Source organism: Dinoponera quadriceps, unplaced genomic scaffold (assembly GCF_001313825.1).
Source record: "Dinoponera quadriceps isolate SergipeBrazil2010 unplaced genomic scaffold, ASM131382v1 scaffold367, whole genome shotgun sequence".
Taxonomy (NCBI): domain Eukaryota; kingdom Metazoa; phylum Arthropoda; class Insecta; order Hymenoptera; family Formicidae; genus Dinoponera; species Dinoponera quadriceps.
Genome location: NW_014554712.1, coordinates 1,225,317 through 1,249,879, shown reverse-complemented (window position 1 = coordinate 1,249,879; position 24,563 = coordinate 1,225,317). Strand labels below are relative to the sequence as shown.

Below are 24,563 nucleotides of genomic sequence, written 5' to 3'. Positions count from 1 at the left end.
ATATATATATATATATATATATATATATATATGAAGTATGATATCAATAATTTATGCGTTTGCCCGTAACAATGCCGTCGACGTGCCTTAGATACACCATGTATCCTTTGACGTGGCAGTTGCGAGCCTAATGCGCACAAACACACGGAAAAATATTTCTCGGCTTCCTTGCCAGGCAACCTGCCAGTTGGCAGCCGATCGTTGATCGGCGATGCCGCACGATTGCGCATTTTTATCAAACGCGTCGGTTCGGGGGCGGCGGCTCCCGAACGGCCAGATCCTCGAGACCTTTTCCGCGCGGCGAGAGAGTAAGCCCGGAACAGTATTCGCGGTATTTCCCGCGCCAACAATATAATAATGCCGGGGAAACGAATAGCGAATGCGATTACAGTGAAATAGCGAGAATTCCTTGACGGCCCGGTCCAGGCTACCGCACGCCTCCTCCGCCCTCGTCCGATCTCAACCGTCGGCAGAATTCCGATTCGTATCGCATGCGCGAGCGTACGTTATGAGAAAGAGCACACGTATGCGCGTACATACAGGGTGCCCCGTAATTCTTGCATATGGGGTGTATACCGGCAGATTTTCGATACTGAAAGAAGTAACTTTCTCCTTCGCCGTTGCGTTCGAACAACGAGTATCCGAGAAGCAAGTAATTGACAAAAATGAGGGTTCTTGCGAGCTTCGGACGAACAAATGAGTAGCAAAATTATCTTCCTTGGTTAATTTCAAGTAGACTTTATTTAAACAGAATTTTAAGGCTTAGCTTTAGCTTCAAAGATGTGTTATATTGAAAATTGAAAAGTCTATAAAATGACCTTTCTCGACATTTTCGCTGAGGAAAAACTTACTTCTTTTGATACGAAGAATTTCCCTGTACACTCTGCATGCGGGAACTTTTGGACATCCTGTATGCGCACATTCATATATATATATACGTATATATTCATATTATATTAACGTCAACATACGTCACATATATGTCAGAATAGACATTCTATAAAAGGTATTTTATTAAGGTCTGTTGTATATATATATATATATATGAGTATGTGACGTTAGTACAATACGGATCCCGTATGTATATATGTACTACACAATTAAATGCATTGTGTTCGCGCACACGCGAGAGAGCCCAATATTGTTCCGATATTATTCGACTCGTCTATTGAGCTTCACTGTGCCGTTGATATCTTACGAGCCGTAATCGTTTCTGCCGCCTATCAATTTCCGTTTTCTGAGGATTCCGACCGGCGATGCTGACATCGTCCGAATAGCATCGGCAAAGTTCCCCGATGATGCTCGCGATACCGTTGCAAGTGCAAGGATTATGAAATAATATTTCGCGTCTGACCAAATGGTATCGTATCCTTCTCCGGATGCTCATCGTGCTGTTTCGATTTGTGCCGTCGCAAAACATAAAGGAATGGAGGTAATAACGCGACAATGGGAAAACAAGTGCCCTCCCCCCCTCACCNCCCCCCCCCCCCCCTCTCACTCTCTCTCTCTCTCCCTGCCATTAACGGACTCTGCCTTTCGGGAACGTCGAGAGCATTTTGAACTTCGTCTGCTTCCGAGATATTGCCTCGCAATATCGACGCATTAACAGGTAGCATCCAATTACGCGTCTAATGATGCGAATCGCGCGCGTGCGAATGTATCTTCGAAGCGAATGCATATTTGGAGATGAGCTAAGTACGGTTCCATTCAGCATAACATCGATATAACTGTGCCAACCATTGGCCGCGCATACAATCCCGGAGTGCACAATATGAATAATAATGGCATCGTTTCTTCCACTGGTAATACAAGCGGAGTATCGCGATGAACTCGAGTGCGCGCGCGTCTCGTATTTGGTGGACGGAAATGAGGGAGCAAATAGAAAATGACGAAAAACGGTGATTGTGTGCTTTATCAATGATATTAACGATATTAACTCATCGGCTGAATTTTCGGATAAAGGACCATTCAATAACTTACGTCACATTAAATTTGGTATATATTTTTTTATCCTCCCTTTCCGCCACAATTTCGTCACAGGTATTCGCCCTCTTCCGATATTACACGCGGGATTATCCTTTCCTTCTGCACTAACACATAGAATAAAAAAATAGCTTATAACCACATTATGGATAATAATTACATAGGTCTCTGCATAATTTTGGGGTTTGGAAAACAAAAACTGTTTTTTATCATTTTTTGTGCGCCGAATCCGAATTTGCAAGTAAAAGTGTTCTATCACGTTAAGTTTACGAGAAAAATAGGGTCGAAGCTTCCCACAAAAACTGTGTGTTTTAAGGGATTTTTTAAACTTCGAATATAAGTCCTTTTCGAAATCTTTTGCACCGGAATTCGTCAGCTATAAATTTTCCAAAATAGTCAAAAACGCGTTTTTGGGGCGTTTCAATCGCAATTTTTTGATAATACTTGTCTTGATAGAGCATTTTTCCTTGCGGATTTGTATTCGGCGCACAAAAAACTATGGGAAACTTTTTTCTCAGATCGCAGAAGAAAAGTAAATTTTTCAAATCTGCGTTATTAGATCGCACGCTGCTCTTTCTAAAATACAAATAACTTTTAGGCATACGATATCAAATTAATTTATTTTATAATTTTAATTAGTTAAAGTTGTGTTTTCGGAAAAATAAATATTTAAAAATCAACATTTTGGTTATTAACGTAAAACATCATGTCGAAACTTGAACAATTTCACCAAACGTTACCAAATGTGTTACGAGTGCAAACAAAGTGGATAACCACGCGCATCCATATTTACAAATGATGCCATCTAATGATGACATTCCATGGCCTTTACTCTTCCCTCCCTGCCATCACAGGTCGTCACGCGAGCTAATAGACCCCCTCCTTCATCCCCTCGTAGTACGACATAATTGTTAAATGGCCCCTAAGCCGAAGCTCAAAGAGACTCGATAAGAGAATGTCGCTGCTGATTACTTTTCGGTTACAACGATCCCGTCGAACGTTACGTTAATAATAATAATAATAATAATAATAATATAGAGCGTTAAATGAGACGTAAATCGACCGATAGTATTTTCTCACTCGATGCGAAACATCGCCCTGAAAACCCTGTTTCTTCGCTCGTTCCGCCTGAGTGATCAACGTTGCCGAAATCCGAGATTGATATCGCTTGCCGAATAAGCTCCTCTCGGTCTCTTTGGCACTTAGCCCTCCCCGTTAATCGATCCCTCAATAACGTGACGTAAATGAGTGCGGGATCAAAAATAAAGAAAACAACGTCTGCCTTCGCGGGGGCGTATTAAATTTCTCAGTCGCGCGACTGAAGCTTCGCACATTAGCGTGATTTCGACGAGAGCGGAGAAAAATGATTCAAAGATCCTCGTGTAAGTATCTGGCGAATGTCTGCGATCTGTGCCGCGAGCTCACACCACGGTACTCGCTCTGTTATCTACATCATTTGGTTCACGCACAATAATCTATGTTTTGTAGAATCTAATTTTTTTTCTCATTTGTATTTACGAGGTTCGAGATAATCCTGCCTAAGAGAAATCAATATGACCTTCTGCGCTTTCTATAAGAGATGCTCTTTCTCTCTCTCTCTCTCTCTCTTATATTTCTTTTTTTCCATATTTCTTATTTATATGGAGTCTAGCAATCCCATTTCGTACGTATCGAGGTGTATCGCGGAACTCTATTCACGTATAAGATCAACGAGATGACGTATACACGTTGTTGCAACATGGTATCGTGTGGCACAAAGTGGCAACTGTGAGAGTACGATTCCTCGACAGTACTTATCTTTCACTCTTCTTTTAATACATCTCCTTCTCTCTCTCCCTCTCTCTCTCTCTCTCTCTCGCTCTCGCTAATGCAATATTATACTAATAAAATATTACTTCCCAGGGATCACTCTTCACCGGCAACTCGGGATATTTCTCAGCTCTGGCTTTTCGTGTGACGAGAGTGGATAAGAATTTTTATATTCTCAGCGGATCGTAAAAAAATGGAAAGAAAATAGAAGGGGAAAAGGGAATTTTTGCAGCGAATAAGAAAGAGAGACTGTAATATTCATACGAGCAAAGTGAGGTGACGCAGTGTCTCGAGTGTTCGCGAAGTGCCCTCCGTTCAATAGCATTCGATAAACGTAATAAAGCGCGTCGCGAGAGCGAAATGAAATATACCGATATCTCTATATTAAACAAGTGTGTCGAACGTCGACCGTCTTCCGGGATATCTCCGGAAACATACAGAAGCGAGAGAGAGAGAGAGAGAATAGCCTGTAGTATCGCGCGGTGATACATCGCGAGACACCGCGTCTCGATCGTCGGGAGAGGTCGGGAAGTCAGGACGATGATGATGCTCACCCAACGGTTACGTCGAAGATGTTGCTGCCGACAGAACTCGACACCGCCATATCGCCGTATCCCTTCCTCGCGACGATCACGCTCGTGATGAGGTCCGGTATGCTGGTGCCCGCTGCGAGGAACGTCAGGCCCATCACCTCCGGCGGTATAGCCACCGTATCGCCGGCGACGTTCGCCCACCAGACCATCAGATACGAGTACGCCGCGATCCAGAAGATCGAGCCGATGAACGTCACCGGGAAGAACTTCTTCCCTGAAATTAAAACGGATGCGCGGCATCTGTGTTACACACATAGGGAAGATTGGGGCCGCGTATTTTAGAATTTTGACGTCACACAACTTCTCAGACAAAATTTACTTTGCTACTGCTATGAATCAGCTTTTTCCTTGATTTTTTTCTTTTCAACTGTAATATTATTCTGATTTTAATGACTTCATAAAAAATACCTTTTATAGAATAATATAACAGTTCCTTAACATAATTCGACCGATAGATAAGCCGTATTACAAAGTTGATCCTCGGGAGTCGATGAATTGTACAGAATTAAGGAGCGTCTAATAATGGCCGGGGACTGCGCGTTCCAAAAGGATCATTTCACGAATTTGTACCCGCTGTTCCCCTCAAGATACATACTAAAAAAAAAAAGCACACGATAGCAATATACCCCCTGGGGCTATCTAGACTCGGTCTCCCCCGCATATACACGCGTACACACCGTGCGCATCCTCATGGAGGACACGCGCGATTTATTAATCGTGCCGCGTAAACTCGCTGACACCGATATCGGGTATCGCGACGTTGGGTATCCACGCGCGGTTAATCTCACCCGTGGGAATCGTCGGGACGGTCGGTGCGCGAAAAGTCGTCGTATCGCTCTCGCTTCCTCCCTTTTCCTCTTTTCCGCGACAGGGCTGTTCCTCCGGAGCGGAATTATGCCGCAGTCGGGCCCACTTTGGCGCCAACGCTCTCTACGTCGGTGTAGCTGGCTGTAGTTCCCATTAACGGGAGTAGTTTAAGTATGCTAAATGCGCCCGACCGATCGCCACGCCGTTTGCGGAACCCATCCCCCGCCAATTATTACGATCGCGCGGCCGACTTCGCCGGCTGGAAAAACAAAACGAAAGTTTCCCTCGCCGATTCGTTCCTCCCGTATCAGTATCTTTTAATCGGAATAAATGCAATTATTATGCAACGGAGACGCTGCGCGACGACTAATTTGCTTAATTTAAGCGAGATTAATCAAATTTCAGCCCGGGCGCAGTTTTAATTATCCCACCGCCGTGTTTATCCGAGAGGCGGAGGAGGAGGAGGGACGGAAGTAAATTTTAATTCGGTGTGAAAAATATATTCGCGCTCGTCGTGTTTTCGAAATAAAAAAAAAAGAGAGAGAGAGAGAGAGGGAGATCCATTGATTTTCGCGAACGCGATATTTTAATATCGGCAGCGGAACTGATCGTATCGCGTGTAATTTGGGAACAAATTCGGAGGTGAGAGAGAGTCACTTGGAGAATCGGGGACATTTGCCAGTGTATAGAAAAACAAATAAAAAAGGAGGGAAAAAAAGGAGGAAAAACAAACGACCATCATTTATTCTCTCTTACACAAATTTTTCAACGCGCAGCAATAATTCGAGAACAAACGGACGCCGCATTGGCGGAGGCGAGTCGACAGGTTCGTCCGTGCGTTTCGCGACGCGCGCGCGACCTCGCATTAATTGATCGTGCCAACGGCTATGTTAATAGATCGGTAATCAAAGGCAGAGATTGCCGAGATTCAAAGGACATATCGGAATTTTAGTCGACAATGGAATCGGCGTGGTGCGCGCGCGTGCCGCAATCTATTGCATTCGTACGTGCGCGCAACAATCAGTCCCCAATGCGAAATTAGCGTGTCAATATCATCTTTCGTCGGCAATGGCATTGTGGCGTCGCAATAGAGGCATGTTTAATAGGCTGAGATAATGCAGTGCGCGCGTGATTGATGGAAGCTGCGGCGAGCGGCAACGCGAAATAGCAGCGCGAATAACGGCGCCGTTCGCGCATGTCTTTATATATATATATACATATAAATATATAATAACATTTATTATTAAACAGAAACTCGTCCGTTCCCACCCGATAACGACGCGCGACCCGATTGAGTGCGTCGGTCACATCCTTCGCGGGAGCAAACCTTCGCGACATTCTCCCGAGGAGGCTCTCTCGAGAACGGCTCGTCCTGCTTCCCATGTCGCGCATCTTCGACGAAGTTTTGCATCCGCAAAAGTTAACCCTTTGCACTCGAGGGCTCCGGAGCGGAGTCATTTGAAATTTGTCTTCAAACTCTTCAAATTCAAATGCAAATAGCAAGAGCGGAATATCCTAATAGTTTTTACGATTTGTCTTTGTCCTTATGTTATGAACTGAAAGTTATTTGCATTGTCTCCATAGCGGAGCCCTCGAGTTTGAAGACAAATTTTAAATGGCTCCGCTCCGGAGCCCTCGAGTGCAAAGGGTTAATACACACATCGACCGCGTAATCAGTGAAAAAAAAAGTGGGAAAAGAGAGAGAGAGAGAGAGAAAAACAGACACACGTGAGCTGGCAGAGGGCGAACTCACGCGGGATCGTAATTATGAATGCCATTTGATGCGACCCGCCTTATTGATACGACAAATTTGCCATCTCGAGCCTACCCGGCGAGGCTTCGACGACGAGAGATCGATAGATCGGAATCCCGCGTTTCCGCCGGAGAGTTACACCGATATTACCCCGGGGATCGATACGAGGCAAGCGAGAGCGCTACGCGACGTCTCCGCTGATTGATAGGATTTAATCCGACCCTCAGGCGAGTTTCAGCGGTTTGAAAAAAAAAAAGAAAGAAAAAAGAAACAAATACATATCCGTTTGAAGGGAGCAAGGGGGGAGGGAGAGAGTCTGCGTTGTAATTAATGGCACATTCGGAACGCTTCTCCGTGCCTCCTTTCCTCCGCCAGTTAATATTTCCGGCGAGCGATAAATCGTCATTTACGCTTCGACGGGCGGAGAAAGCGAGACGTTAGATATACAATTTGCGTGTAATCGAGTATACAAAATCCGATGCCGGATAGTTTACGTAGCGTGAGAAATTCTCGAGCCCTAACGAGTCGTGATCCTCGGGCAATCATCCGTTGGGAGGATCGAGAATTCATTTCACCTTGCGATTTATCGCGCTCTCGAGCGCGACGCGCAGCAGAAAAAACAACAAACGCGCGCTCGTATATACATCGTTCTTCGATTATTCGCCACCGGTCACGACTATTTATTCGCGACGGAAGAGCGAACGGCACGGGCAACGAGTTATTACAAGAAAATTGGACCAGAAATTATCCCGTCGTACTTCCGCACCGCCTCCTAACGGCGCTATTTCACTCGGAAGGATAAAGAGCGACACGATGGGAAGAGGCATTAAGGATGAATCGCCCATTAGTGTCGCATATTCAATGGCGCGTCAAGAGGGTCCCCGCTCATAAATTTCATATTTATCGAGCAAAATTACGTTTCCGCACGTTTATTTCATTACTTAAATAATAAATGTTGATTCGGAACGAAGTTAAATATATTTACCGATTAAGTGCTCCATCTCCCCCTCGCTCCGCCTCGTCCCCTTCGTTCTATCTATCTTTCAATATATTAGGACGTCCCTTTCCGCTCTCAAAGGTTTACGTATTCATTTCGTAAATATCCCAATTGACTTCTCAGGCGGAAGGAGGTTCGGATCTCTCGCGACGGACGCAAGAGATGTAAATCAGATCGCTCAATCGTCCTCGCGCTTAACAAAGGTCCTACTTTTGATTTTGTCGCAGCTCTCGTCGGCCTCTTCTCTCCTTTCGGGACCGATTACTTATCGATAGACGAGAATCTAATATCGCTGTCGGAACAGTCAACAGTGAAGACATCGAAGGCAGACGGGCTATCGAACGAAGTGTTAGTGCAAATACACAGTCTCCATCTGTCGAACGAGCGAAAACGCGAAGAATTTTATTCAGCCCGACCTCTCTCTCTCCCTCTCTCTTCTTGAGCTCGTTATAACCTTTGCCTTCGTTTCAAAGTATAATTCTCCGCGAGAGAAAGAAGGGGAAAGTATCTAAAATACCGAATTATTTCACTTTGCCATCGCGAGACCGAGAGATCAAGGTAAAACGACACCGTTCAAGTCAAGAAAGGCGTGCGGCTGAGTAAGAAGGGAACAATTTGTTGCGTTTCAAACCAGAAGAGTGTGAAAAGATGATTGATCGACGATTACCTCTGGGTGTTCTCGTATCCGGTAACGTCAACCAAAGGGGAAATAAGATTGGCGCGACCAAGATGTAGGTTAACCTTTTCCTCGGGCTGCTAGGCCAGCCCATGTCCAAGGCCTCCGGAGGTTCATCCTCTTCGCCCTGCAAACGAAGAACGCATAAATCGAAGAGTGAACAAAGCTCTGGTAAAATCACATGGAGAAGACAAGTTTTGCTGGAGCGGCAAGTTGTTTGTTAACATAGTGACGGCGAAGATATTTCTTGGAACCTGGAAGAAATGACGTTGCCGTCGCAGCAAGACGTCGTTGCGACAGCAATGAAATTCAATTGGCGCAGCCAAGTTATCCTGCCGTTCGTACATCCGGCAAATAGCAATTAATATTCTCGACAAATCTCTCTGCTGTCCGAAGAAATTCCTTTCGATGTCGCTATATTAACAAACAATTTACTATTCCAGCAAAACTGTTTTCCCCGCGCGCCCCGTTCGCTTAACATGTGAGGCCGAACGCGCGCGTCAGATCGGCGCCGCACACACGGGTTAACTCCGCTGTGCTGAAGAATGTGGAGGAAAGGTTTGCGCGCGCGCGCGCTTTCGAGAGATACCGAGCAGAGCTCAGAGGCCCTTTTAAAAACCACCGAGTTGTAGCAAAGGCACAAAGTCCCTTTCCGTTATTCGGCCGCGAGCGACCGCGATGCCATCGTGTGTGTACGCTTGCATTCGCAGACCACCACCGATACTTTCTCTCTCTTCGCGTCGTTCCCGGGAGGAAATGTATCCCGCTGCTCGTAATAATTCTGACCGATCTCTGTTCCGAATGTGTTTGCACACATAGTTTCGCTTGCTTATTCAGGACTATCCTTCGTACTAGTCGCGCTGAAAAATAAGTTCGGTTGGATCTACTTGGGAATGAACAGCCAGACGCATTTCGGCCGAAAGAAACGAAACTTCTAGTTCTCACGAAGCAAATTTTCTCTTTTCTCTCGTCGCATTGTTGTAAAATCAAGGAGGACGACGCTCACTGAACCGAATCGTCCGGCGATCCCCGGTCGCGCTGTCGTCGTCGTCGAGCCGTCAGCCGCAAATCCGGAAACTCGCGCGGAAAACCGGACGGTTGGTGACTTTGCTCCGATTATCCGTGGAAAGCGGCCGGCAAGCGGACGGCGGGTGGGTGCAGCATTGACCCAGATTCCCGATGCATTCAAAATGAAAAGGCCTCTTCCTCGCTCATTTGGGACAAAGCCGACTGCTGCGAATCCCTCGCTTCATCGGGTCGCGCGCGTTCTCGCGATACCTCGAGCGTTGGCTAATATCCCCCGTGAACTTCCAACGATCGGTCGATTTCCGATTTTCGCTACCAGGGGATGGCTTCCCAATTCGGGATCGACGATTACGCGCGCGCATTCGCACGCCCACGTCACTCGGTGCTCCGATGCAAAAGTCATCGTAGGAACGCGGACGACGCGAGAAGGGCTGCGGCAACACTTCACGCGATGTTGGACGCCCGACTAGATATTTGCCGGTGCAAAAGTAAGTCGATACTCTGAATTTCTTCTTCTGAGTCAAAATTACGGAAAAAATGCGACGCGCATACGCGACGCTCTCGACCTTGCCGTTATACGGGGGAGAAAAAAATTAGATCCCACAGCTAGAAACTAATTATCCGTGTAATGCAAATGAAATTTAGCTGCCAGACCTACTTTCTAGCTGAGGGAGATAATTAATTCTTTTTTTTCTATGCACGGCTAATAATCATAGCTGTATGAAAATTAACTTTTACAGCTAAAAACTCGGATAACTAAATTTCAGTTGTATTAGGTTGCACGGATAGCCGGTAAATAGAGAGGATAGAGACAGTAAATTACCTACGAAAACGAACAACACGTACTTCCCAGTTCTTGAAGTTTCAGATATTCGAACATTCGAATATCCGGATGTCCGAATGTTCAGCTTTTCACACTTCAAGATCTCGCTGTCCGAACATAACGTGCCGGAAGCGTTCAGAAATGCGAAACCCGGAGTATAATTTCCAGCTCTGGGAAGAAATTCAAACGCGACACGCGCCTCGAGAAGGTATTCGCGTCGTTGATGTGGGTCATATGTGGCTCTCCTCTAGCCGTTACGGCTAGGCGGCGTGACGTCACCCGTTCGCGGGCAAGTAGCGAGCAATAAGCGTTAAAATAGAATCGCGTACTGGAAAGTGCGAGAGGCGTACTTAACGGAAGCTCGCGGGATATCGCGACTGATTCAATCAGGCTCGTCCGGAGAGTCGATCTTGGCCTGATCGTAAAAGCGCGGCTATCGAAGGCCGATGCCGGGATAAGACGCCGGAGAGAATACGTGCCTCGCTTACGTGCGATGCACCTTTTAAGCGAGCGCATCGCCCGCGACAAACGACGCGGTAAACATAAACGTTAGAGCGGCGATAAAAGCCGTGGGGTCGGGGATGTTTGACGCAAGAAAATGACACGATGTGGCGTATCGATTTGAAACGAGGGTCGCGCTCGCCGGCAATTTGTCGCGACGGCTACCGCCGCGTTGCCGTGCTCGCCCGCGGGACGTTCTCTCTTTTAATTAGAGAGCGACGATCAGCCATTTCGTCTTGCGGGGATACTCGTACCCTCGCGCGGAATATTTGTTTCGCGGATTCCGAGTCGATTCTGGGATGCTCGTTCGCTCGAGCGTGTTACCGTCGAGCGTTAAACGAGCTTAAATGGGATTCCGATAGCGCGCGCGCGAATCACGCCTACGCCACCGTGCCCGTCCGTTTGCCGGATCTGCGACTCGCGACGTCACTTTAAAGAACCCGCCGGGAATTACAAAAGAAGCCGAAGCGGGATAGCGATAGGACTCGCCGAAGTTGGAGGTCAGCGCGGGGACGGGAAATGAGGAGCTCTCTCTCTCTCTCTCTCTCGCTCTTTCGAACGCGCGTTCCTATCGCGTCGCGGTCTAACCGCGCGTCGGTAAGAATTATTGAATATTTATCTCCGTCCGCCACAGTGTGGACGGAATTCGCCGCGATAGCATCTGATGAACAACGGCAGAGGGGGAAGAGGGGAGCTCAGACAAGCAATATCGCGCTCGTTAGGTTTTTTTTCTCTTTCTCTCGCCTTCGTTCGCATCGACCGTCCCGCCAAGCGTTTCTCCCCGGAGAAACGGAAAGCGACAAGAAAGAAAATTTCCCGCCGCGAGGACATCGTCGCGACGTCCGACATAGATAAAAACCCTATCGATCCTCGACCTTCCTTTTTCTCACCCTCCCCCCCCCCNNNNCCCCCCCCTCCTCTCTCTCTCTCTCTCTCTCTCTTTCATTCCTAACGACGATCGTACAACCCGTCGTCTAGCGCGGCGCGTCTCGCGAAATCTTATCAGCCGCGACAGCCTCGAGTCCCCGTATTTCACGGCCCCCTCGCGCGGCCGAGTTCGCCGCGAGTAAGGCAAAATAACCTTGAATGAACTTTAAAGTTCGCAAAGCCGACAAATATCGAGCGGCCCGCTGATTTATGATCGCGAAGTTCGCGGGTTCGCGCGGCGCGGCGTGAAAATTGCGCTTGTCCCGATAAGGCTTAATGGATGAGCGCGACGTGTCGTTTTACACCCATGTGCGCGCTCGCGCGTTAAGGCACCCCCGTAATGCCAACTGTAACTACTGCTGCCGCCAGTGGTATCCTCGGGGTGTGCGAGACCCCCGGCCGGCTGCCACATACGTGACAAGCGGCAACAGCCGTTATCTTTCTGAACTCCCATTCTTTGTCTATTCCGAAGTGCTCCGCTGTACGCCGGTTTTCATCAGTATACTTATTAACAACCGCGGGGCTGAAGTTCTTTTCTCCGAAAGAGAAAATTGGCCGTACTTGTGCAGGTAGGCTCCACCCCACGAAATTATGAGTCTTATGAAAATCATAAGTTTTAAGATTTTCTTTACCACCTTGCACGGGGAAAATGAATTTTGCTGGAACAGCAAATTGTTTTTCGATACAGTGACGGGAAAAAAATTTGCTTGGACAGCGGAAAGATTTGTTAACAATATTAATTGCTATTTGCTGGATATATGGGCAGCAAAACAATTTGGTTACGCCAACTAAATTTCTTTTTGTTTTGCTGTTGCAACGACGTTTCGCTGCAACAGCAAAGTTACTTTTCCCGCGTAACAAATCTTTTTACTGTCACTATAACAAACAATTCGCTGTTCCAGCAGAACTTTTCTCCATGTGGGTAGTCCATACGTCTTTCTACATGAAGGACAATATTTTGCTAACAAATTGTTAGTTGCTATAATAACGAACAATTCGCTGTGCCAGCAAAATATTGTTCTCCGTATACGCAAGACAAAAAGATCCAAATCTTATGGGCGCCTAAGATTAATCAAAAAACAGTTTTTATTTTCCACCAATTGTGCCATTTTTACTCGTTGCGTTTGTTGTGCTTATTTATTCATGGTTTTTCTCAAGGGTTAAGCTTGTCAATGACTCTTAAGAAGAAGGGAAAGGACCATGCTTGGCCATACTTTTTTCGAACGAATTGTGGAGAACCTCAGTGCTATCTATACTTTTTGAATCACGTATGAGATGTTTCTCTCGAAACGCAGGCTCCTTTTTGCACAACTACAACCAATCGCACTCTCCCTCGATTTCGGATCAATGAGCGCGCCCTGTACGAGAAGCGGAAAGCTCAGAATTACCGGGGAGAGTGGAATGCTTACGTTATTCAAAGCGACGTTCGACGTGCGGGTTAAAAGGGATTACTTTGCGTGATTCGCAGTATTGTGGAAATTAAGCCGGGCTATTCTAATTCGGGATATCCAACTCGTGATAGGGGCAAACATTTCACTACGGAAAGTAGAGCGTTACGATATCGAGCTGACGTGCCCTTCGCGACGCGTGCTCTGAGGCGCGCGCGACACCGATATACGCGATGTTATATAACGTAATCCCGAAATTAGCTCACCGTGGCGATTTATCGAGTCGCGAATTGACTGGCCGCACGTATTCCCGCGGTGGTCACACGTCGTGCGAAAACAGCAGCGGCACTCGGCTCGAGCGGTCACGTTTTCGTACGTGACGGCCGGATACACCGCGCGCGCGCGGCCGAATCACGAGCGTTTCACCAAGAAAAGTGGAACGACAAATTCCAATCAGCGTGCTCCCTCTCGGCCTCCCTTTTGTTTTTACGACAACACGGCAAACACGCCCCAACTATTCCAATTCTCTCTCACGCCGGAGGCGTGAATGTCTAACGAATCACGGTTCCGTGAGATTCTTACACACCGTCAAACGCCCAGATCTCCGAATCCCCGCGAACGATGCGCGGTCACTTCTAATTTCCATGGAGACGACCTATCGACCGACTTTGTGACAATAACAACGGGAATTTGCGTTTGAGAACCCTCGCCACGCTCTTCCTCGCTGCATCCACGAAATCGTGGAAATACTTGAGCCCGCGGGAATACAGCGCGAACCATGTAGGAATGGTGTGGAATTCGGCCGGTACCGGAGACCGGCGAGGTACCAATTCAATATTGAAATATGGATTTCACGATACCAATGCCTTAAATGGGAAAGCGGAAGATGTCGCTAACGTAGAGTCCAAATAACGCTGAGAGAAAAATACTTGACTACTACTATCTTACCATATTACTATTTTTGTCTTAAAACCGAAAGAAGAATATAGTTGAGGCCGAAAATAACTATAATTCCTCTCAGTGCGGTAAGAGCGAATGCCTGACAAGCGGAAAACCCGAGTTCGATCTGAGTCTGCCTCGTTCCGACGTTTCTCGCAGAAATGACTAGGAATTGACCAGTCCTATTTATTCGGTGTGAACCCTAGTTACATGCGGAATACCACTTCCATCTTATTCTGAGAGTGCACAAACCTAAAGCAATATCCCGATTGGTTCTTCAATTTAAGTTAAGTTTACATCCTACGTTACGTTTACGATTACGCCTTCTCGGGGAGAATTTTCGCGAGATACACGTCGTGCGACTGGATGTGGTCCCGGTTCCGCGATGAGACGGAACTCATCGATTGGGTCCATCAGCACCGAGTATTGCGGATATTCCTTCGTGAACGACAATTACCGATTCGAGGCCAGCGTCGATACCGACGGCAATACCGCCGTTCGGAAGTTCCTGAATACCGGCGGTGGTGCCGGCGGTAGTGGTCGTAGTCGTGGTGGTCGTGGTGGTGCCTTGCGAGCCCTGCTGCAGCTGCAGCGTCGTCTCCTTCGAGGGCGCGCCGGAATAATGGGCCGCGGTCGACGTCGCGGCGCCGTTGTGCGGCCTCGTGGCGTCCAGCAGCACCTTCAGCGACGCTATCGCGTGCAGCTGCGTCGCTTTCTCGTCCACCTTGCCTGAACAGCATCAGAGATGCAGATTAATGAGGGCAGGGGCCACCGGTATCGCTTTCGTTCGCGCGATCGTCTCGAAGCTTTCGTCACGCTACCGCGAGAATTCGATCGTACGCAGAGAAAAAGATTTCCTCGGCTTTTGTCAAATTTCTTCTATTGAAACAAATTTGTATTTCTCCTTTTTTCGGAATAGAACAAACAAACGAATGCTTGATTCAACACATAGAATTTCGTTTGGTTTCTCAAACAGTACAAGTCAAGCGTACATATATACTAAATTTAAAGAAACTTTTTTTCTCTGTGTATCAACGTTGCTGGTCGAACGCATTAATTAAGGGAGGTTATAAGGCTAATGTCGTATTTTCAGTGACGCATCAAGGAGGCCACTCATAAATTTCGTGTACACCAAGCAAAATTACGTTCCTATACATTTATTTCGCTATCCAAATAATAAATAATGAATGTTAATTTTAAATAAAGTTGAGGTAAACATGTGTACATGATATTTCAAATACGAAAATATTATTTTCTATTTTTCTTATTAATGCTATATTTATACATCAGTTGATCTAATACAGAGACAGGTAATAGAAAGAGGTATATAAGTGTTCTTATCAAACTCATTTCACCTTACAATCTCCTTAATTGCGCTGTCGGATAAATGAACTCCCTGCGGAGGTTTGACATTCTTCATCGCCGCAACGCCGGCTTAATTCGAGGATCGAGTCGGAGTGTGAACTACGAAATATCAGTTTTGCGTTTCAAATTAATTAGCCGATGAGTTATGATTTAAAAAGCACGGCTCTGTGAAAATTGTATTCTACCGTGCGCGCGACGTTAATATTACATTCGGAACTTTTTGTCGGAAATTAAGCCAATATTTGCCGCTGTACGGCATTAGCGACCGTTTACATTATATCGCGGCGAGTCCGTTGCATTCGGGCAAATTTTGTACAGTTCGCGGATTCCGCGCTTCGCCGAGTTCCGATTGCGATCCGGAAATAGGGAAATATCCCCGTCGTTCTCGCTCGATGTCTCTTGTTCTTGTTTCACGCCAGGCCGAACGCGAAACATTACGAAATATCGACGTGTACCCCGTTGTGTGTGTGTGTGTGTGTGCGTGTACATCGAGTCTCAAATTTCTTCTTTATTCGCATCGTCGATTTCCAGCGTCGAGAAACTCCAGCGTAAAACGCTGGCGGGGAGGTTGAAAATGCAACTTCGAGATAATCGCGAGATACGTCAAAATCTCGTCCCGCATGCACACAGCTACACCGTTCTACCCTTTACCTACTTCTACAAACGTACCAAAATACNGGGGGGGGGGGGGGAATGTGACTACGAACTTACTTCTACGGTCTCCAACGTTGGGGACAACATACGGGAATTCGTTAAAATGTACTCAGAAGCAATCCTCGAATGTGAATGTAAGCCGGCGAATCGCGCGGAAATTGAATGCGCGCAAACGCTTACTTTATGGCAACTTGCCACCTCCGGTGGAATACGCCTTACGATACGTAAACTACGTGTGTGCGTGTGTCAATTTCTCATCATGCAGAGGCGATAAGCAACAAGCCTCGATCTTTCCGCCTGGTGGTGGACATTTTACGCGGAGAAAATGTAGCGAAAATTACCGTAACATTTTTTCCAACGCTGCATCCATACCGGACGAGTTACGAGTGAAATTATTATGTACGTTGTGTATCTTTAGCAATGACGCACATTATGTGTACGCATCACTGAGGAGATCACAACACACGTCGTAATTTCAGTCATCATTCCGACACGGTCCGGCATTATAAAATATTGCGGTAATTTTTGCCACAATATTTCCTCCGTACACGGGGAGAAGGGAGGGCGGAGCCTCGCGATCGGTGCGATGCGTCTCTCTAATGCGTCACAAATTGCAACAATCGATCAATTGGACTCGCAAGAACTCACATGGTCTCGTGCACGTGCGAGGTTATAAATATATAAGGAAGCACATTTCAGGTATAGATGACACACGTCCGTTTCCGCTGTGTGTGTATTGACCGTCAGTGCGACATGTGTACGAGGCATGCATAATTTGGGACAGACGGGCTCTATAAGTAGCTTCGGGGAGAGAATTCGAGAACTTGATAGCCCCTCCCGCTAAAAGGAATCATCGTTATTTCAACAAGTAGCCGATCAATCGGCATTATCTATTTCTCCGAGAAGAGAAACCTTTCTCGTGATCGCGCCGGGTCTTCCCTCCGTTCGTTTGTTCGTTGGCGACTCCCTCGTTAATAAACGAGAAACGGATTTGTCGCACTTTCGCGCGCGATTAGAGGATATCTAATTCAACGAGGCGAAATAATTCCGTAGCATGACGAATTAATCCGTCGAATTATATATACCCGAATATATTTAGTCGGCCCGATTTCCTAATTAGACGATAATCAATAAAATCAACCGCAATATGACTACATGTTGCGTATTCCCTAAATTTCCACCGTATCGTAATAAAGAACGGAAATTCTAAAAATACCGGAGGAGGGGGAGGGGAGCCGGGCAGGGAGAAAAATTTATGATTATTAAATTAAAGTAGTCGTTTCGCTAGATTTCATTAACGGATTTCTCATGTATTTTATTCTATCCGCTCTTCTCTACGTGCGAATAATTACGATGAATAATTAAACGATAATTAAACAGATAATTAAAACGGAGAAATGACGGAGCGTAAAATTATTTACAGGCCCCTCAAGGTTCCACTGATATGGGTAGAGAGTCGCGACTCCGAAACGTATTAGGCGTAATGTTTTAAGCGACCTTGCAAGTCACTGCCAGATTGCGCTCGTCAGAAAGTATTGCGGAATAACTAACAATCCTTCGCCATTTTCGCGAAGCAGCTGCGAAGTGCTCCAAATATGTCACAGTTCGCGCGAACTTTTGCCGCGGCCGCCGCTCACCAAACGACACTCGGGACCGGATCGGAACCGAAAGTAGACGGGCGGGGCGAAGAAGAGAGAAATAAAAAGAAGAAACGGCGAGGAAAAGAAGAGAGAGAAAAAGAAGAAAGAGAGAGGTAGGGGCTGAAATTCGACGTTATACGAAAATAGAGCTGAGTCGTTCTCACTTTGGACGGAAACACGGTTTGTTATTTATCACGCCTCTATATGCAACGCATTATCTGCGCGTACATAGTTCCGTGCCTATAGTTCTCGCCAGAAATTGGACCTCACTGCGATGCGTGAAACGAGTCCGCATTCGTACCTGTGATGCTTTGTGAAATTTACAAGAGGGAACGTTGGGGCGAGCGATAAAAAATACCTGCGCGGCGCGCAGAGCCATAAATTGCGTTTTCAAGTGTAAGGTTTTGTTGCTTCGAAAGAATTATGCCATTTTTCAACCGTTTGCCGCTCAGAATACTGCAAACTTACGAGAAAGAGAGAGAGAGAGAGAGAGAGAGAGAGAGAGCGAGGGAAAGAAAAAAGCGAAAGAAAAACGAGGAGCGGTCGACGCGACCGACGGACATTTTTCCCAACAAACAAATCACCGAGGGGACGAGGGGCTCGATTTCGAAAATCGATCGATCGGCTTGATCGACCGGCGGAGAAGGACCGAACTATGACCACCGTACGTCGTAAGTCAAGCTTAAAAGGGCCACCCAGGGCCGCTTATCGTGCTTCGTGCCGAGGGATCACGGATCTGCGTGCCGGTGGCAGCAGTAGGTCAAAGAGAAAAAGCCCAAGTAAGTGGCCTTTGTCCTCGAAGGTGGGCACGAGGTGAGAAAGGGAAGGAAGGCGAAGAAGCCCTGAGCAGGAAAGTAGAGTGCGATGGTATAATAGTATCGACCTCGCCAAGCTGTCCGGAGGAAGGACGGAAAGCCACGGCAAAAAGAAACGGGAGGAGGAGAGGTCGGTTCGCCGTCGTGTCTCAATCTGTTAAACTCACAGTCGGGCCACCGAGTCTCGGGATATATGAAGATTTCAGTCAGGGGTGTAATGTCGAGANGGGGGGGGGGGGGGGGGGTGGATTCGTAGGTCAGCTGGGAGAGCGGGCTCGACAGGGCGCTGCCTATTAACCCACAAAACTCAATCAACCCCGTTTACTCGGACGGCTTCGCTGGCGCTTTATAAACAATTAAAGGCGTCAGCTGTCGGATGAGAATGAGAGGAACGTGAGCCAGCCGGATAGCGTGAAGTGCCGCGACACCGCGAACGACGCCGCGAAGGTTACGCCCGCAGCGTCTCCGCAGCGAAGGGGGTATTTCTCTAATTGCGGCCGAGCGGAGGAAATCGCGCGTAGTTAAAGACGTCTAAGCGGACTGGAAAACAGCTAAGGAGCGAGAAGAGTGTCTCGCGTTTCTTCAGCGATGGAATAATACGGTCATTACGCCGGCGATCGCCGGAGACGTCGGGATCGAGTGCGCGCAATTGAACGGCGCGAACGAACGGAGGGAAGGACCCTGGGAACTTGCTTCAATTCGTCCTCGCGAATTCCTCTCCCAACCGGCGAGTTTATCCGGGGAATTTGTACAATCAATTTTATCCGCTAATGAAGAAAGCAAGCAAGGAACGTGATATGTCTCGCGTAATCATCTCATCTTATCTTAACGCGATAATGCAGCCTGTCTTTGAAAAGGGTTTGATAACTCGGCGATCACCATTATAAGTTCAGAGCTGTATGAAAAGAGAGAGAGAGAGAGAGAGAGAGTCGCCTAAATCAAGGATTATTAAATTCCTGAAAGCACCGGCCGAGTTGATCACAGAACTCTTCCCTGACGGAGACGGCTCCGTCGCAGCTCTCTCGATAACTTGTCTCGGGGTAATCTTCCTTTAAATTCAAAATGGTACCACGATAACACCGAGGGGGATAATGAGTTCCGCTGTCATCCGGCGTCGTTTAGCGAATTATACAGAAAATTAAACCCGACTTGGAGTGCCGAGCACTACTCGCCCCTTGGCCTCCCACTCGCCCTGCCGATCGTAGGCCAACCGGCGAGTGTCTTTCTCGAGTAACCGGCGGGATTTTCTATTATTCCAGCCTGCCGTTTCGTTCCTTCGCGGGGGCCGAGTTGAGAAATGATCGGAAACGAGTCCGGGCTGATCCTGCCGTTTGTTTGTCTCTAAAATCGAATCTCGGACACGGATAATACATCACGTGGCTGTTTAATGCGACCGTGAGGGAGGGAGNGGGGGGGGGGAAGAAAACGTTATCTCTCGGAGCTTTTTCTCCGAGTCGACGGATGTCGTGTTCTCGAAGAGACCGCGATTAAGAAAGACCCTTGGCCTTTGCACCTTTGCTCTCTCGTCGCATTCCCAGCGCATCCCCGGGACTCTCTCTCTCTCTCTCTCTCTCTCTCTTTCTCGGCAAAATCGATAGCCCGCTTCTTTTGCCAAACGCTTTGACTAAGGTCGATCGATTTTGTTAACCGGGGCCCCTCGTTGTTGGTTGCCGGTATCGAATTCTACCTCGCGTGTAAGCGATTAAGGCGTGGGTGCCAGGTAATTGTAATGCAAAACCCGACCGTGATTGATTACTCTCGAGCTCGCCGCCCTCGTCGGCCAGAACCCACGGAGGTACACAGGAATCGCCGCAAGTTCTACCGATTTTCGTCGGGCACAGTGTGCCCGACGTTGTTTCGCGTCCGCCACGCACATGAAAATGTCTATATGCGCCTTGTCTTGCTTCTCATGTCGGCGAACAATGTTTGGTCGATTCGACAATCTGAATCTTTCGTCGGAGGTGTCACGATAATTAAGGAGATGAATTGTTCATCGTCGCGGGAGCATGTCGGTACTCCACGTCGAAATTTTGGCCCCATGTTAAATCTTTAATTCTATAATATAGGAGCTAAAATAAGAAAATAAGTGCGATTTCAATTCTAACGATATAATATAATCCTCACTTCGATCCTGATACCTTAACACATTGACAGCCGGCCCCGCGAAAACGCGGGTTTCTGAGTCTGTCGCTTGAGCGCCGGCCCCGCGAAAGCGCGGATTTCTGAGTCTGTCGCTTGAGTAGCTGCGACAGTAAAAAGAAGCGAGAGTAATTTTATGTGTGCTGAATGCTTAGTACCTTTACATCTTGGACAATGTTTCGAGAAATACCACACTTGCCTTAAATATTAAAACTTTTGTTTTCTGTTTACGTTATATATATGTAATAATCCACCAAGAAATGAGAAACTGTATTTTTTTTATAATTATAAATTAAAAATTTCAATTTTGTTTATATTTTTAATTACCGTTAAATTGTATGTGACGAATATACAAATAAAATGTACTATTTTACGAAAATATATAATGTTTTAAATATTTTTTTTTGGCTATTCAGTGATCAGAAACAAGCGAATAAGGCCGGCGCTCAGGCTTTAAATGTCTCTTAGGTCGCCGGCTGTCAATGTGTTAAATTTCACTGTTTTCGCGTCGAAATAAGCTGTTAAAGGTAGCATTAAAATTCAATCTGTAGAATTAAAAACTATTCATATGAAATTATCATGCGGACTTAGTGATCGCATTAATTGCGTGGCAAAGGATAGCCGGTAGTAACACGATACGAATACGATCGTGCACACAACTCTCGCACACGGAGTTATCGCTTTCGTGTGTGCGTGCGTATAATTCGATGATAAATAATTCGACGGCTGTAGAGCGTGGGGAAAAAAAAAGAAGGCGGGTAATATCGCTCCGATAACACAAAACGCGTGACGGAGTATCAACCTGTTTGTTAAACTTTACGATACATGTTTGACCTACTGATGCAACTGTTAAGTGAGTGCTATATAAGCTAAGATTGAGACCATTTTTCCGTATGTCCAGAGGCGTTATGCACCGGGCAACCTATCGGGCTAAGGTGGACAGCCACAGTCCTAGAAGAGAACGTACCGGGTAATAATACGAAACAAAATGTAAACATCGCACGAGTTTTATAACCCGCGGCTTTTTTTTGCAACATCAACTCTCTTCGCGCTTCGTTCAAATCGGTGTATGTATGCGCGCACTTATGCGTTCTGCGAGAGTTCTAAAAATGTGTCATTAACGATTCATGCGACTGTTTTTTTCTCTCTCTCTCTCTCTCTCTCTCTCTCTCCCCCTTCGACACATTGAACACATTAATGCGTTCGATATGAATCGAGGAAAAAGTTTCAATGCGTCGCGCACAATTATTTTCCCTCTCGTTCATTAAGAATAGAATATATAAATATTCCGTCTGCGGCGCGCGCGTCGATCAGCTCGCGGCGATTTCCTTTGCTCGAACAATGCTTTCACGCCTGTTTGCGCGCGACAACGTCGGCACGGAATCGTTTGCTCGATTTAATTAAAACGACGTGATCCGTGCCGTGTCACGGGTTGATTAGAAAGAGAAACGCGCTATTTTATAAATATTGGCGATACGGTGGGAGCGGTATCTCGTTTGACTCGCAGAACGGTTCCCGGGGAGAATCGCGCGAGATGATACGGCACACAATAGTGTGGAAGTGGAAGAAACCCTAAAAATCTAGAAAATAACGTTTTTATATATCGACTGTTATTTTGGGATGCTTGACGAGTAGCGGTATATTGTCATAAAAATGAATATATATTTTACTCGTTTAATTTAAGAAAAAAGGAATCTCACGTAAATAGACCCTTATATCCGATTCCACCAATTATTCAACCAATTATTCATCCCTCATTTCTATATCAGATACCTTAAAAATTGCTGTCGACGCGAATTTAAAGTTTCAAGAGGAAACATAAAAAAATGAGACGTCATAAAGCATATCGAAAGATTCCGAAGTTGACTTGAACTTTTCTCCGGTGCGCCACTGCGCGACGCGGCGCAAATGGCGGGTGCGCGTAATAAAAACGGCGGGTCCTTGGTCGTCGTCGCCGTCGACATTATCTCAAGCGATGTCTGGATGACGTTAAAGCTTCGGAGTTAAAGGAAGGGAAAAGGAAGGCGAGCTCGGAGTACGGATTCGCTAGTTACGATCGATATGCGGCGGTTTCTAGGTCAGGGTCCCGATACACACACTCGCCACTCACCACCACTCAGGATGCACTCAAAACGCGTTCCCGCAAATTTATTCGAAACCAACCAGCCAGCGACGCGTCCGCCGCCGCTCCGCTTCCGCCGCGGCGGCCGCTGACAAAACGCGATCCTTCCTCCTCCTTCGCCTCCTCCTCGTTCTTCCTTTCTTTTCTTTCCGGCCTCTTTGACTCACGAACGAAGGGCGGAAATGCGAACGGACTCGAGCGGGATTACGCGAATCCACTCGCTCACTCGGAGCGGCGGGGAGAAAAAAGGAACTCGAGCCGCGCGTTGCCGCGAAGGCAGAATGTATGTACGCGCGGGACGGATGTACGTGCGCGCTTTTGAAAACGCCGGCGTATTGAACGTTTCCCACGCCATCGAGATTAATGACGCGCTTCCGTCGCGAAGCGCGTTCGCGCGTGTGGGCGGGCGGGGGAGAAGAAGAATGAGTCCGCGGGGCCGCGGTTCGCGCACGCGGCTACGATTTTACGCCGCGCTACTTCCGCAAGCGCGGACGTGACTCGCGTCTTGTGATAACGTTTCCCGTATTTTGTCGACCGTCGAGAGAGCAGCGGGAGACCGCGCGGGCATTGTCACGATTTTCCGTTTCCATCGGCGCGAGCAGGGATCCGTGCACTTCGAGAGGCAGACGCGACTCGACGGGAGAAAAATCCTCCTTTTCCGCTACCTTCGCGGGGAAATAAATTAGTATCAAAATTCAAGACTCATATTCTCATATATATATATATAAGCGGGAATATATAATCTTATATATGGAGATGAACATTGTTCTTAAACACAGAGAAAAGGGTTTCTTTAGATTTAGCATTTCTATTTGTTTGACTAAAGATAGCACTAATAAACGCAATTATGGCGTCACTAGTGGCAGTGCGCTACTCTATAACTACGCACTACAAACGCTATTCCTTCCGAAATAGTGTGATGGTAGCGTTAGCGTTTGCAAGCTCCACGAATGCCCAGAACTGCACATCACTATATATACTATGGCTCCCGCACACGAATATCGACCGGTACATCATATCTACTATTTTACTATTATTCCCGTACGTAAAGTTGCGTGTAAATAAAGCTTCGGAATACCGAATCTGAAGATGAGATCAACTTTTAGCGACTTTTAACTTAACCTAACTGGAAGAAGATGCAGAAGGACGGTAAAACGCTACTAGTATGTGTCTTGTGGGTGGGGCGTTTTCGACGCTCCTTAGTGTCACGTAGAATTTCTTCATGTGTAAGCAAGTTTCATTTTCACACAAGATTACATACATTCCTGCTTGTATATCAGAACATGGACTTTGAATTGACGTTTTTCCCGTATCCCCATCGAAGAACGGCGCCGTCAATTACGACACTTCGTGTAACGAAGCGCCGAGCAACCGTAGCCTCGCGCGGTGCTACGTGCGGTATGCTATCTGATAGCAATCCCGAAGTTTCAGCGGCTGGTGGGCTATATCGAGATTAGATGGCGGCACGGATTGAAGCGACACACGAGACACGTGCACGCTCGAGTCTCGTGCGCTACTACTGCAAAATTGAACGGGCATCAGCTTCGGGTATTACGTGTGTCGTATTTTCGAGCGACACAAATCAACCGTAGCACCGTCCGCAGGA

General features: G+C 47.0%; 1 protein-coding gene across 2 annotated transcripts in view; it reads right to left on the bottom strand.

The window, feature by feature from the left end:
- LOC106741119 (sodium/potassium/calcium exchanger Nckx30C) overlaps positions 1-24,563 on the bottom strand; it is a 72,009-nt gene that overhangs the window by 4,589 nt on the left and 42,857 nt on the right. For both annotated transcript variants that reach the window (XM_014612789.1, XM_014612790.1), the window contains exons 4-6: positions 14,680-14,951; positions 8,610-8,745; positions 4,347-4,599 (exon numbers count right to left, since the gene is read on the bottom strand). In XM_014612789.1, coding sequence (XP_014468275.1) covers positions 4,347-4,599; positions 8,610-8,745; positions 14,680-14,951 — 661 coding nt within the window. The remainder of the gene's footprint in view (positions 1-4,346; positions 4,600-8,609; positions 8,746-14,679; positions 14,952-24,563) is intronic.